This window comes from Eumetopias jubatus, unplaced genomic scaffold (genome assembly GCF_037043125.1).
Source record: "Eumetopias jubatus isolate StellerSeaLion01/CBP00866 unplaced genomic scaffold, mEumJub1_p1.0 scaffold_15, whole genome shotgun sequence".
NCBI classification, from domain to species: domain Eukaryota; kingdom Metazoa; phylum Chordata; class Mammalia; order Carnivora; family Otariidae; genus Eumetopias; species Eumetopias jubatus.
Window position 1 is genome coordinate 73131244 of NW_028274821.1, and position 14844 is coordinate 73146087.

The window sequence follows — 14844 nt, forward strand, 5'->3', positions numbered from 1 at the left end:
GCAGAGATTACTAAATAAATAAAAAGTAAAGCTTGAAAGTGTTCTTCATATAAATCTCACACATTTTTGTAGGCTCATATTCCCATGTGTTATCTTTTTGTAGCTGTTGCGAACAATAAATCCCTTCCTTGGTCTGTGATGTCATTAGGCTCAGCTGTGGAGGAGCAGTGTGGGCTGCCCCAAGACCCCTATACATTAGCAATGATTATTTCTTCTCATGTAATCATAAGTAATAAGGGTGGTAACCTTATGATTTTTAAATTCACTGATTTCTGCCAAGAAGGTAGCTAATACTGTGTACCTAACATAGACCAGGCCTTATGCTGGCGTTCTTGTTTTGTTTTGAAGATTTATTGATTTTTTATTTTAGAGAGAGAGCACATATATGGTGAGAGAAAAAGGAGAGAGGGAGAGGGAAAGAGAGAGTCCCAAGCAGACTCCCCGCCGAGCATGGAGCCTGATGCGGGGCTGAATAAGATCCTGAGATCATGACTTGAGCAGAATCAAGAGTCGGATGCTTAACCAGCTGAGCCACCCAGGTGCCCCTATGCTGGTGTTTTAAATAAATTTATAATATATATATAAAGCAGATGTTACTCTCCTCACTTTACAGATCAGAAAAAAAAAAAAAATCAGAACTCCAAAGTCACAGAAGCAGTAAACTTTTGGACTTCAAACCATTATTTTGCACCACAACCCGAGAGCTGTAGTAGGGAGTGAAGTGAATGGCCATTGTTCACTATGAAATTTTCACTCTGTTCTAATTATATACCACTTACATGTGTTTTATTAGGGAGATCAAACTCATCACAATGACTATTTCTTAGATGATGAAGGTAGTATACATTTTTACTAAATGGTTAAAAAGAAATAATTATCCAAATGATTTCTAGATTCCATGTGTCATTTTTTTCATACTTTCACTATTGTTTTTCCCAAATTATCTCCTTTCAGCATTCCCATGAATGTAGCTGGCATGTTTTCAAATCCTTCGATGATGTATTCATGGTACTGGATTTTACCCTGTATCAGAACGACAACAAATATAACAGATTAATTTCATATTCTAAATGATATACTCTTCTCATCATAGCAACAAATTTATCAGGTACACTATGGGAAACCTGGAAATCTAAGATGGAAGCCCCGTCCTCCGTGAACTTACAGTCAACCTCAGGGCATGATCCACAAAGTACAGATAGAATGTTGATAATAGGTGTTAGATCACAGTATAATAATAGTAGAAATGTCACAGGAAGTGATTAAGCAATTTTCAAGTAAATTATATGGAAAAGTTTAGTAATGTAATGATCTCAGAAGAGATGGAAGAAGATGGAGAAAGGGGTCTCCTTGCAGGGTACTATCTGTTTTAATCCTTCCAGTAGCTTCATGACGTAGCATCATTACCTCTTTGACCCCTGAAGAGGCAGAGCCTGTTCAGCAAATGTAAATACCATGGCAGTCTAATAGTTTGTCCTCGCATCAAGCCCAGATTCTTTCAATTTATGTTGAACATTCACTTAGGAGGGTGGGAGGGAAGGGTTCATTTAGTGAGGGTTTTTCATTTTTCTTTCTACTTCAAGGCAGTCTACTAAGTGGAATTAATTTACATTTTCAAGGTTTTTTAAAAGGGGTCTTATGTGGAGACTGGAGTTACCTGATACCACTTACTTTCTTAATGTATTCCACTGATGGCTTAGCAACTGGTATAGATTTATGGAAGGACTATTTGCTTGGGGGTGGGGGTCACTCAACTAATTAATATGCATAGGAGCTGGGATTTGAACCCTTGACTAGAAAGTCCCAGCTCTTTCCTGTTCTTAAAGAGGCAAAGAACCTGGAAAGGGGTTAAAAGCTGTAACCCAAAGTTTAAAAGTTCAAAGCTGAAGATGAATACTAACATAAAAGTGTTGATAATATGGTAAATTAAGGTACAGCATACAGGCCACATGAAAACTCTTGGTACTAATTTTGTGAATTTTCTGTAAATCAAAAACTATTCTAAAAGAAAAGTGTATTTTTCAGAAGGGGAAGAGATGAGGAAAAAAAATAAGACGAGAGAGAAACGAGGCCAATTCACTAGTTACTGAAAACAAAACTCATTAGGTCCACTCTGTTAGAAGGAGGCGTTCGGGACCCCAGCACAGTGGCTTCTTGTCGTCAGCTGTGATCATGGGAGGGCTAGATCCAATTTCAACGGCAGGGACAAAGAGGCTCCACAGTGGGAACTTAAAAATCATTCAGCTCTTCTCCGCTTCCTGGAAAGAGCCCGGCTCAGCACTCCAAGAGTTGGACTGGGAAAAACACCAAGCTCCGAAGGCTGCCAGAGGAGCAATGTATTTCTTTGAATTAGGAAATGATGATAAAGCCAGGAGTTTAGAAGTGTGATACCACTTTTTCCCTCTGAAACTAAAATAATGCCCCTTGATAACCCTGAATAACCACGTGGTGTAAGGTGGGAAAGCATCACAGCACAGGACAAGGGGATGGGCTTCTTCCTGTGGATCTAAGGCCATGGCTCTAAGAAGACACCAACCTAGGGCCTGGAAGAGCGACGGCACAAATATATGCCCCTTCAGCATGTATTCAACAATGTTCGTCTAGTGTTTACATTGACTCAGACACTATTCTAGATGCTGAGGGTACATCAGAAAACAAAATGCACGAGGTTACTGCCTTCATGGAGGTTACATTCTCACAGGAGGGAGATGGGCAATAAATATAGGTGAATTACAGTATACATTATGTTAAAAGGTGGTAACTGCGGAGTGTAGAAGTAGGGTAGGGAGGACCAAGAATGAAGGGGGTTTGCAGGCACGCCTGCGTGGCTCGGTCGGGTCAGCATCGGACTCTTAGTTTCTGCTCAGGTTGTGATCTTGGGGTTGTGATCTCAGGGTCATGGGATCGGATCGAGCCCCTCAATGGGCTCCGCGCTGAGTGTAGAGTCGGCTTGTCCCCCCCCCCCCCCCCCCGCCCCGGCTTGCACGCACGCGCACTCACATGCATGCTCGCTCGCTCTCCCAAAATGAATAAATAAAATCTTTAAAACAAAGAATGAGGAGGGATTGCAATTTAAAATAGGGCCATTTTAAAAGTTGCTTCATTCAGAAGGTAGTTTTTAACAAAGTCCTACGGGGAATGAGCGAATTAAGGAAGCAGTTACAGAGGGACAGAAGGAAGTGGGGAGGGACTGGGCAGAGTGAGCAAGGGGGTGAACACGAAGAAATGAAATTAGAGAGGTAATGGAGGTCAGATCATGTACAGCCCTATAGGTTTTATTCTATGTGAAATGGGGGAGTTTTGGAGGGATTTGAGCCAAAGAATGACATGGTTTGATTTATGCTTTAAAAGAGCACTCTGGCAGCTGTTTTGGGAATGGTCTATTGGGGCATAAAGTCAGGAGGTCAGACAGGGTCTCCTGCAACGTCCAGGCTAGACCAGACGGCCGTCTGGACCACGGTGGTAGCAGCGGAGGTGGGAGAGCTGGTCAGATTCTGGGGGTAGTTTGAAGGTTGAGATACCAGAATTTCCTGACAGATGAGATGTGGGTAGGAGAGAAAGAAAGGAATCAAAGATGATTTCAAGGTTTTTGGATTGAGCAACTAGGAGGATAGAATTGCCGTTAACTGAGATGGTGAGGACTGTATATGGAATGGGTTTGGCAGGAAAGATAAAGACATATTTAGTTTTTGACGTGTTGAGTCAAAGATGTGTGTATTACACATCCAAGTGCAGCTGTTGAGCGGCCGAGAGCCCAGTGGAGAGACCCAGGCTGGAGACAGACGTTTAGGAGCTGTCAGCATGTGGAGGATATTTGAAGCCAAGAGCCTGGCTGAGCTAAGTAAGGGATAGGCAGACTTGGGTAGAGAAGAAAGGAAGCCCAGTGAGCCCACTCCTGTCCCCTGGGACACTCTATTCTTAATTTGGAGAGCAGAAAAGAAGCTGGCAGAGGAGATCCTCTGAGACAGACAAATCTGTGAGGAAAACCAAGAGCCATGGGAGAAAAGTGTACCGAGGAGAGTGTGATCACCTCTGTCCAATACTCGCCACAGCCAATCGAAGCCAAGAACTGACCCCTGCCGTTCGCAGCAGGAGGACATCGTCAACCCTGACAAAGGCAATTTGGTAGAATGGCAAGAGTGTAAAAGCCTGATACGTGGGTTTGAGAAAGAATGGAAAGAGAGGAACTGCAGACAGTGAGTGAAAACAACTCTGGGATTTTGTTCTAGAAGGGGGAGAAGTGAGATGCACCTGTATTTGCAGTGCAGGTGAAACCTATAGTCTGGAGAGGGAATGGGATCTCGTGTGCAACGGGGACAGGGGCTCTGGAGCCCGTTACCTCTATGACCCATTTCAGCAAGTCTTTCAGAGCCTTCTGGCGGACCTCTCCTTGCCAGCGGGTGACGATGAACCCTTCCAGGCGGAGCTGCTGATAGATAATATTCTCTGGGGGTGGGCCTGTGAACAGGAGGACACATTTAGGTGACAGGGTCCAGGGAGGTGGCCGTGGTGAAAACACAAGCACTACAAGTCACATCACTGTTCTAGATTTCTCCACTCCTTTCTGATCCATGGGGCTGTCCACAAATCAACATGGCCTCTGTGGTAGGCAGAATCGCGGTCCCCAAAGATGGCCGTATCTGAACTCCCAGAACCTGTGAATGTCTTTCCTTACGTGGCAAAAGGGATTTTGCAGGTATGATCAAGTTAAGAGCCTTTAGCTGAAGAGATTATTGTGTATTATTCAGGTGGGCCTGATATAAGGAAGGCAGAAAGGTCAGAAGCAGGAAAAAATGCGTGATGGTGGAAGCACAGATCAGAGAGAGAGAGAGAGAGAGAGAGAGAGAGAGACTGGAAGACCCTGCTGCTGGCTTTGTGGATGGAGGAAGGGACACGAGCTAGGGGATGCAGGCAGCCACTAGAAGCTGGAAAAGGCAAGTTAAACAGCTTCTCCTCTTGAGCCTTGAGAAAGAATTCAGCCCTGCTCACCCACTGTTGACTTTTGACCTCCAGAACGATTAGACAATGAATCTGTGTTGCTGTAGCCACTGAACTTGAGATAATTTGTCACAGCAGCAATCGGACTGACACACACTCAGAGCCTTTATCCAGGCCAGGCAGCCAGGGAACGTGCAGCCTTCACATGCCAGGAGCAAGACCCACCAAAAACGTCCCAAACAATTCTACGGAACAGAAAGAGGTCCTGAAGATAACCTGTGGAAGTGTTTCTGGGCTACTCCGGCATAAACACCCTGAAATTCCTGATACTTCGCATGTTCTTTTTTTACTGGCTTACTGCCGTCATTCTACGGCATAGCCCTATCTCCTGTTCTCTTCTCAAAGCAGATATAAAAAAAGCTAGTGTCCACCTCTGGCCCAAGAGCTAAGAGAGAATGATCCAAGAGGCTCAGCAACTCCACCTCACCATTTCGGGATACCAGGAGTTGGCCCAAACAGTGGCCTCACAACTCAGTGTGGATGAGAATCACACGGAGAGCTTGTGGAAAGAGGACGCTGGCCCCTCCCTCAACTTCTGACTGTGGATATGGAGTGGGTCCCAAGAATCTGTACTTCTAACACGTTCTCAGGAGATGATGATGCTGCTGGTCCTGGGCCCACACTTGGAGAACCACCAGCCTAGAAAAAGCCCCAGGCTACCCTGTGGCCTATTAAGAAGATGGTACTCTACTGTGTGAGAGAGAAAAGGTTGTGTTGGTTGCCTGGCTTGTTTTCTCAAGAATCCTAAGGGACCAGAAACTGAGGGAATGACCCATGAGCATAGTGTGAAAAGTTCCAGAAAGTCAGGTGAAAATGCCCGGGAAGAAGAGCCAAGGTGGCTGGCAGAATTTATTTGCGACGTCCTTGGTGACTGGCATCACTTAAGCTGAAAGTTCCCACTCACTACTTTGAAGAAAGTCACAGGAGCCGTCAGAAAAATAGGGCTTTGTCCTAAACCAAAACAAACTAATACAAGATGAGTGAGATGTGAAGGTGACACAGGAGAGTGGCACGTCCAGATTTGAGGCTGCTCTTGCAGAAAAGATCCACACCAACCATATTTCTTTTTAGGTTAAGGATTGAAATCCTCATTTCCTCATCCTGGAAGAGGATGAAATACTATTTCTGGGCTTATCTACCCTGATGGGAATACAGTTTCTTTATTGGGAGCAATAAGAATGTGGCATTTTAGCATAGAGGAAGGGAGGGGAAAATGAAACAAGACAAAACCAGAGAGCGAGACAAACCATAAGAGACTCTTAATGAGAGGAAGTAAACTGAGGGTTGCTGGAGGGGAGGGGGGTGGGGAGATGTGGTAACTGGGTGATGGGCATTAAGGAGGGCTCTTGATGGAATGAGCAGTGGGTGTTATGTACAACTGATGAATCACTGAACTCTACCTCTGAAACTAATAATACATTACATGTTAATTGAATTTAAATTTTAGAAAAGTTGGGGCGCCTGTGTGGCTCAGTTGGTTAAGTGTCTGCCTTCGGCTCAGGTCATGATCTCAGGGGTTGAGATCTGGGATTGAGCCCCATGTCGGGCTCCCGGCTCAGCGGGGAGTCTGCTTCTCCCTCTCCCTCTGCCTCATCACCCTTCCCATGCTCTGTCTCTGAAATAAATAAATAAATAAATAAAATCTTAATAAAATAAAATACAGTTAAAACCCATCAAAGAAAAAAAAAGAATGTGGCATTTTAATGTGGCATTAAAGCCGGGAAAAAAATGAATTACCCCTGAGCTATCCTAACAATGAAATCTGTCAGAATTTCTGGAGATGAGAGGCAGGGCAGAATCTCATCTAAAATGGATGGACAAGGCCAGCTGATGTCTCAAAGACCTATCTGAGCAGCTGAACTTCCAAACTCTAATTGCTAAAATGGCTAGATCAAGTTACTGGACCCAAAATATTTGGCTGTACCTAATTGGACTATGGTCAAGAAAATGCATCCTGGAGCTTTGCTCAATGCGCAGGCAGAAGATTTCCCATGATTCTAGCTTAGCATCAGTTAGGAAAATATAGGGGGAAAAAAGTCCCGAACAATAAGACTGCCAAGTGCACCTGGAGTTTTTTCAGAGAAGGTAGTGTCTTTGATTTTTCACAACCAAGAGGGAATCTACAAGCTGTCCTTTCTCAGCCCCTTCCACTCTCGCTCACTTGTCTCAATGCAGTTGTGGGGTTGTTAACTAGCAGGGCTGTAGGGTTTCATTCCCATGAGTGAAGCCATCACAGAACGAATACCCAATTTATTTAGTTATCACCCCAGATCCCGATGACACTCTCCAAGATTCCTTTTTGCTCTTTTTTCTCATTTTTTTGGACCACAGGTAAATTTATAATCTCACCAATAGCACAGAATTGTAGCCTTGAGGGGTGCCTGCGTGGCTCAGTCAGTTGAGTGACTGATTCTTGGTTTCCACTTGGGTCTTGATCTCAGGGTCATGGGATCGGGCCCCGTGTTAGGCTCTGCACTTAGCTCGGAGTCTGCTTGTGATTCTCTCCCTCAGCCTCTGCCCCTCCCCACCACCAGCTCCCTCTCTCTCTAAAATAAAATAAAATAAGATAAAATAAAATAAAAAGAATCTTAAAAAAAATAATTGTTGTAGTAGAGAAGGACTCTGTATGAGGAGTTCAGAAGACCCATCTTTGAGTCTCTTGCTAATAAGATTTAAAGAGCCTCGGGTCCTCTTGCCATTCATCTCCCCATCCATAAAATAAGAGGCCTGTACAACGTCTCTCAGAGAAGTAGGACTTAAGGAATGTAGTTCTCTAGTTGATACTGCTTTTGGACCTCTGTGGTATGGAGAGGGGAGGGGGTGGTCTCTGCATAGGAGAGCAGAGAGGTGGGGGACAGAGGCACAAGACAAACAAAACAAGGAACAGAGGGGAAGCGCACACTCCTTTCCCTTTCCATGGAAGTTGTCAGTTTGGGGGAGCCAGTATGTCCTGCTGCTCTAGGAAGCCCTGCCCACTACCATGAAAGGACATGACAGCCCGTTGTTCCCTTTACCCACCCAAGTCATCCTCTCCCCAACCCCATACCTCCAGCAACATCTCGAATATCCTAAAGGACCCTCATATTGCACCAGCCAGACCAAGGTGTTCTGTTTCTAAATCAAATCATGGCTGCCCTTTTACAACTTTGCCCAAAACAATCGGTAAAAAACTAAAACTTTTAAAAATTATCAACATTCTCCTGTATTTTCAGATTCTGTTACTTCTCAATATCAAAATGTAATGTAAGCTATTTAGTACAGATATATGAAATTACATATTTTTAGTTTAATAAACACTATTTCATCAAGAATATCAGGAAGTCTTTTCAACATTTTGATAGTCACTGGCCTATACCATATCCGTGAGTATTCTCCTCGTCCAGTCTTTCTACCTCTGTGATCGTGTGCATGAGCTCATTACCTGGGGGAGGAGGGCAAGTACTATTGTATGTAGAGATGGCCCCACATATAGCAATTCTTCCAAATTTCTTCATCTGGGGGATAACAATGTTTGAAAACTCTCCACCTACCTATACAGACAGGAAGAAAACAAAACCCACTTTAAATACTCTAAATACTAGAAGATTCAGGAGAATCAGTAAGTCACAACCACCGTTTCACAAAATTTATTCTAGAAGTAAAAAAAAAAAAACAAAACAAAACCTGATTGAATTAGCACAGCAGTGCAGAAAATTGCAGTTGGAAAAAGATAGGAGAGGCTGGGCATTTCTCTTTGTAGGAACGTACCATATATAACATACCTTTTACTTTATTATATTTTGGAATTCTCTGATCAGTTCAATAATCTCATTGCCCCTATCCAAGAGCATGGAAAAAATACTCAAAAGCCACATCAAGAACAAAGTTGGAGGACTCACATTTTCCAATTTCAAAACTTACTACAAAGCTGTATTAATCAAGACAGTGTGGGAACAGAAATATAGATCAACAGAACTAACTTGAACTAACTCTAAAATAAAATAAAATAAAATAAACCCTTATTTTATGATCCACTGATTTTCGACAAGAGTGCCAAAACAACACAATAGGAGGAAAAAAACAGTCTTTTCAATAAATGGTGTAGAGTAACTGGGTATGAAAAAGGAGGGGTATGGACCCCTTCTTAGGCAATACACAAAAATTAACTTAAAATATATCAGCTAATACCATAAAAACTCTCAGAAAAAACAGAGGAGGGGCGCCTGGGTGCCTCAGTCGGTTAAGCGTCTGCCTTCAGCTCGGGTCATGATCCCAGGGTCCTGGGATGGAGCCCCACATTCTCCCTCTCCCTTTGCTTGCTGTTTCCCCTCCTTGTACACTCTGTCAAAAATAAATAAAATCTTGGGGCGCCTGGGTGGCTCAGTCATTAGGCGTCTGCCTTCGGCTTGGTCATGATCCTGGGATCGAGCCCCGCATCGGGCTCCCTGCTCCACGGGAAGCCTGCTTCTCCCTCTCCCACTCCCCCTGCTTGTGTTCCTCACTCACTGTGTCTCTCTCTGTCAAATAAATAAATAAAATCTTAAAGTAAATAAATAAATGAAATCTTAAAAAAAAAAGAGGAAGAAACATAGGAGTAAATCTTTGTGACCTTGGATAAGGCAAGGCCTTCTTAGACATGACACCAAACGCTCAAGCAACAAAAGGAGAAATAAATTGGCCTTCATCAACATTTAAAACTTTTGTGCTTCACAGGGCACCATCAAGAAAGTGAAAGAAAAGCAAAAAAGAGAGTGAAAGACAACTCACAGAACAGGAGAAAAGAACTGCAAACCATATAGTCAATCCTCCTTATTAGTGTATTCCATATTTGAGAATGGGACTACTTGTTAACATTTATTTATAACCCCCAAATCAACACTCACAGAGCTTGCCTGCTCATTTGGAGACATGCCTAGAGCCACAAAAGAGACACAAATTTCCCAGCTAAGGTCAGCAAAGGCCAAGGGTCTCTGTTCTTTTTTCAGCTCTCCCAGAGATTACCGGGGAGGGAAGGCAGTAGGGGGCAGTGCAGAGTAGTTCAAAAAGCTCCAGCTCTGGGGCTGGTTGGATGGGATGTGAACCCCAAATCCGGGAGAATGAGTTTGTGGGGCAGCCTCAGGCAAGCTTCTTACCACTTCTGAACCTCCTTTTCTCTTTTGAAAAATAAAGAAAATAGAAGCTGCAGGAAGAGTTGTTTTTAGGATTTAAGATTGTAATCAAGGTGAAACATGTACATATGTGTGACTTGATAGAACCTAACTACCAGGAATATTGAGAATTGGCTATATCTGATAAGGGGATTATCAGAACTTTTATGAAGAACTCTGAAAACTCAGCAAATAATCCAACTGAAAAATGGGCAAAAGATTTGAACAGACATATCTCCAAAGATATACAAATGAAAAGATGCTCAGTATCATCAGCAATTAGGGAAACGCAAATCAAAACCACAGTGAAATTCTACTTCAAACCCACAAGGATAGTCATAATAAAAAAGATAGTAAGTGTTGGTGAGGATGTAGGGAAATTGGAACCCTCATACATTGCTGGTGAGAATGTAAAATAGTGCAGCCATTTTACAAAATTGTTTGTCGGTTCCTCAAAATGTTAAATATGGAGTTTCCACATGACCCAACAATTCCACGTAGAGGTATATACCCAAGAAAAATGAAAACATTATGTCCACACAAAAACTTGATCATGAATGTTTATAGCAACATTAAGCATAATAGCCAAAAAGCGAAAATTACTCAGATGCTCATCAATTGATGGATGGATAAATAAAATGTAGTATACTGATTCAATGGAATATTACTTGGCCATAAAAAAGGAATGAAGCACCAAGACACATTACAACATGGATGAAATTTGAAAACATGCTAATGTATAGTGTAAGAAGCTAGTCACAAAAGACCACTTTTGGGAGAAAATGGGGAGTGACTATAATGAGTACAGCATTTCTTTTTGGGATAATGAAATGTTCTAAAATTGATTGTGGTGATGGTTGTACAATTCTGGGAATATACTAAAAACCACTAGGTTCAACACTTTAAAGTGGGTAAATTTTATCTCAATAAGCCTGTTTTTTTTTAAAGGCATACTTTCTTTACATATTTTAGGTGGAAACTTTAGAAGCATATTCTCTTGTATAGTACTTTGTTAGTAAATAAGATATTAAGTCCAATTTGTACTCACATTATCGAAGTAACAATCATAACCATCAGGAGAGGCTTTTTTCAAAGTTTCTTCCAAAGACTCTACTGTTTTGTAGTTAAAGGCAACATCATATCCAAGCTTTTTGAGGTAGGCAAGCTTTTCGTCAGACCCTGCTGCTCCAACAACTTTGCAGCCCTAAATGAGGGGAAAAATATGGAAACCATTTATAGGCCAAAAGCATGGACCAACCCCCCCCCCCAGTCTAGTATGGTCAGGTTCCCCAAGAACACCCAAAGTGCTAAGCCACCTTTATGAAGATACCACAATGGGCCAATAGGCCCATAGGTGAAATTAGTCCCTGAATCAGCCTACAATCCAACTTGTAACTTTAGCCTGCCTCTGACCAACCAACAGATTCCGTCTCTGGTTATGTGGTTTGCAGCTGGTTTTAACTTGTTGGCTTGACAACCTTTTTATTTGACTCTCTTTATTTTTGGACTTCTCTTGCAGTGACTTGCATGCTATCTTTTGGTACAGTGGCCCTTTAGACTATAATCTGGGCTCAGCTCTGGGACTGTCAGCCCTCCCAGTGACTGCCCCCTTATTCTTTCATTTGGGCTAAAGCACTGGACTAGATCCTGTGTAATCATAGAGGAACTGGAGAGCATTCTGAAAAGCACTTTCGGGAAAAGACTAGAGACTGTATTGGAACACAGAGAGTAGCTCTTCAGAAATCTCTTATATCCTGAATGTATCTTCAACTTTTAAACAAGACCCACTAAACTAAACTCCATGAGACTGGGGAAGTTCTGCTCTCTTGACTGTTGTATTCTCAGTGCACACTGTGGGTATTGAGTAAATGTTTGGTACTTGAAGAAGACACTTACCTTGAGCTTAGCTATCTGCCCCACCACAGAGCCCACTGCTCCTGCTGCTGCATTAACCATCACTGTTTCTCCACCCTTCACACCACAGATGTCAAGTAGGCCAAAGTAGGCTGTTAGCCTGGGAGAAGAAAATTAAAGATATGTGGATAGATTTGTTGCTTATAAATCTATATTTTTATCTTTGTTGCTTCAGATACATCCTGAAGGCCTTCTCAATAGCCCAGTGCCATGGGTCCTAATAAAAGACAAAAAATATAGGAAATGAGTATTACCAGCCACTAAGTGGGTCCAACTCCTCCTTCCTCACTCTTAAACAGGAATAAAGATGATGGGAACTAGAGAAGAAATTGAGAGTTGGTTGGAAAGGGGCTACACTTTGTCTACCCCTAGGCCAAGTCTCAGGAGCAAAAGAAGATAAACTCTGGGGATCCTAAAACAGAGAGCTCGTGTCTCATTCCATGTGTGTCCCAGGGAGAGGTGAGCTTCATGGGGAAAGCCTCCATGTCATCATGGTGCCACAGCCACAGAACAGATATAATGGTATGCAGTGTCTAAGCATAAGAGGTTCCCAGAGAAACACCTGGAGTTTTCCATGGCTCCTAAGTGGGATGGAAGAACTTCTGAAATTTCCCCATCTCATCCCAAATGAGATGTCGAAGTTAGCTGGCAAGGAAAGAGCGACAGGGTCTACAAAGATGCAGCTCAGACAGTACTGACAAGTACTGGGCGAAGCAGCCACCAGCTCGGATGGCCAGCTTGGAAGGCGATGTGGCTAAGGACTCAGTGGGAAAAGGACACCAGCATAAGGCTAAGACAGATCAAGCTCAAGAAGTTGTTGTCTCCCCTCTACTGGCACGGAATGTGTTAGCCCTTGGAACTTTGCATCAACCCCAGGGAGAGGAAAAAAGGAAATCTTGAGTTTTAAACCTGAACAATGTGAAAAATCACTGAATTTAACTGAGGCTCTGTTTTACTACACAAGCCAAGATGCAGGCTTGAGATAGAAATGATGTACAGCCACCTGGGTGGCTCAGTCGTTAAGCGTCTGCCTTCGGCTCAGGTCATGATCCCAGGGTCCTGGGATCGAGCCCCGCATTGGGCCCCCTGATCAGAGGTAAGCCCGCTTCTCCCTCTCCCACTCCCCCTGCTTGTGTTTCCTCTTTATCTCTCTCTGTCGAAAAATAAGTCAGGATGTCTGGGTGGCTCGGTTGGTTGAGTGTCTGCCTTTGGCTCAGGTCATGATCCCAGGGTCCTGGGATCAAGTCCCGCATCAGGCTCCTTGCTCAGCAGGAAGCCTGCTTCTCCCTCTGCCTGACACTCCCCCTGCTTGTGCACTCTCTCTCTGTCTCTGTCTCTCTCTCTGATAATAAATAAAATCTTTAAAAAAAATAAAATAGTTAAAAAAAAAGAAATGATGTACAGTAGTAGGAAAATTCTAAGTTATGTTTCTGCACCCCTGAGTCTGAGCGAATGAAATCTATATCCACTATGGCGACTGCTAAGCCACTTGCAAAATTTCATGTAAAAGGTATTTCTATATGAACGGAAACTATACGTCTGCCTCTGAGTATATCTGGGGATCCATTAGGGTTGGACATTGAAGGTAAGGCAGTGAAAGGCAAAGAAATCTGCACTTTTTCTGAGGACCCAAAAGCTAATATTCCCACATTGTTTTTTGAAAGTTGGATGGAGCACCACCTGCCTCAGAATCAAATGGAGTTTTATAAAAAATTCAGATTCCCAGGCCCCACTTCAGACCCACTGATTCAGAAATGCTGGAACATGAACACCTGGATTTTATACAACTAGGTGATTCTTATGAATGTAAGCAACTAAAAACCGCACCTTCATCAATGCCGAAGGCAGAGTGTGCTGGACAAGTTAGCAAAACCTCAAATGCGAAGCAGAAAGTGCATTTTCTGATTGTCATTCTACCCATGACAATCAGTACCCTCCACCCCAATCTCTGTCCTAGAAAATTCTAAAATCAGCTTTCAGTTAGACATACTGACCCAAGATACACAAGGCCTTTCCCAAACATCACATCCTTCTAAAAATGGAAAGGAGGTAAGATGGAGAAGTCAACAGTAAAGAAATCTTAAAGGAAAAATTAAAGACGCACTTTGGTCTAAGGGGGACTTCGATCAATAACAGGTTGGAGAGCAAAACACATAAACACCTCCAGCTTAACAGAGAAAACAAAGGTCCGATGAAGGGAGTAATGCAAACTTTGGAGGAATGTTAAATCTCTGGAGCCTGGACAGCTGCAACACCCTAGGTTTCAAAGTTCAACTTCTTTTATAGTCTATAGCAGAAGTTCCAGTGTTCTTGAAGGGTTGACCCACGCCACTGGTAAGGAATGCTCAAAGAATGGATAGTGTGTCACTAGAGGAGGTTAGAAACATAGCATAACTCCTCTCCTCAATCAGTGAGAACCACTGATATGAAGTTGATTGTTTGGTGTAAAAGTGCACTCCTCAGAGGCTTGGAACAGGGGAATGAGAAGTATACACAAATGAATAAATTACCCTCTATTTCAGGATTCAAATCTCCTACTATTTTACAGATTACTCTCTCCCCAACTAAGTCATGGGAGACTTGCTTCAAGGTTTCCTCATGTCTCCCTTCACCCCTGCCTTCCTCCACCTGGCTCACAATTTAGAGAGAAAGACAGGTGGAATAACAAGGTGGGAGGGGGTCTAGGGCAAGCAGGCAGGACTCGGAAGTGCTATAATTCTGTTTAGTGCCCACTTACTGAAAGTAAGGTATTAAGCATCCTCTAAATTCATGAGATTGTCTCTTGGCCGTGGCAATTCTGAGGAGT

At 43.0% G+C, this 14844-nt stretch overlaps 1 protein-coding gene across 1 annotated transcript in view; it reads right to left on the bottom strand.

Moving 5' to 3' along the window:
* Positions 1-329: 329 nt before the first annotated feature.
* Positions 330-14844, bottom strand: part of PTGR1 (prostaglandin reductase 1) — a 28932-nt gene continuing 14417 nt past the window's right edge. Inside the window, exons 6-10 of the mRNA XM_028108818.2 lie at positions 12021-12138; positions 11173-11328; positions 8420-8528; positions 4340-4458; positions 330-1023 (exon numbers count right to left, since the gene is read on the bottom strand). Of these exons, the coding sequence (XP_027964619.1) occupies positions 913-1023; positions 4340-4458; positions 8420-8528; positions 11173-11328; positions 12021-12138 (613 nt within the window). The 3' untranslated portion in view covers positions 330-912. The remainder of the gene's footprint in view (positions 1024-4339; positions 4459-8419; positions 8529-11172; positions 11329-12020; positions 12139-14844) is intronic.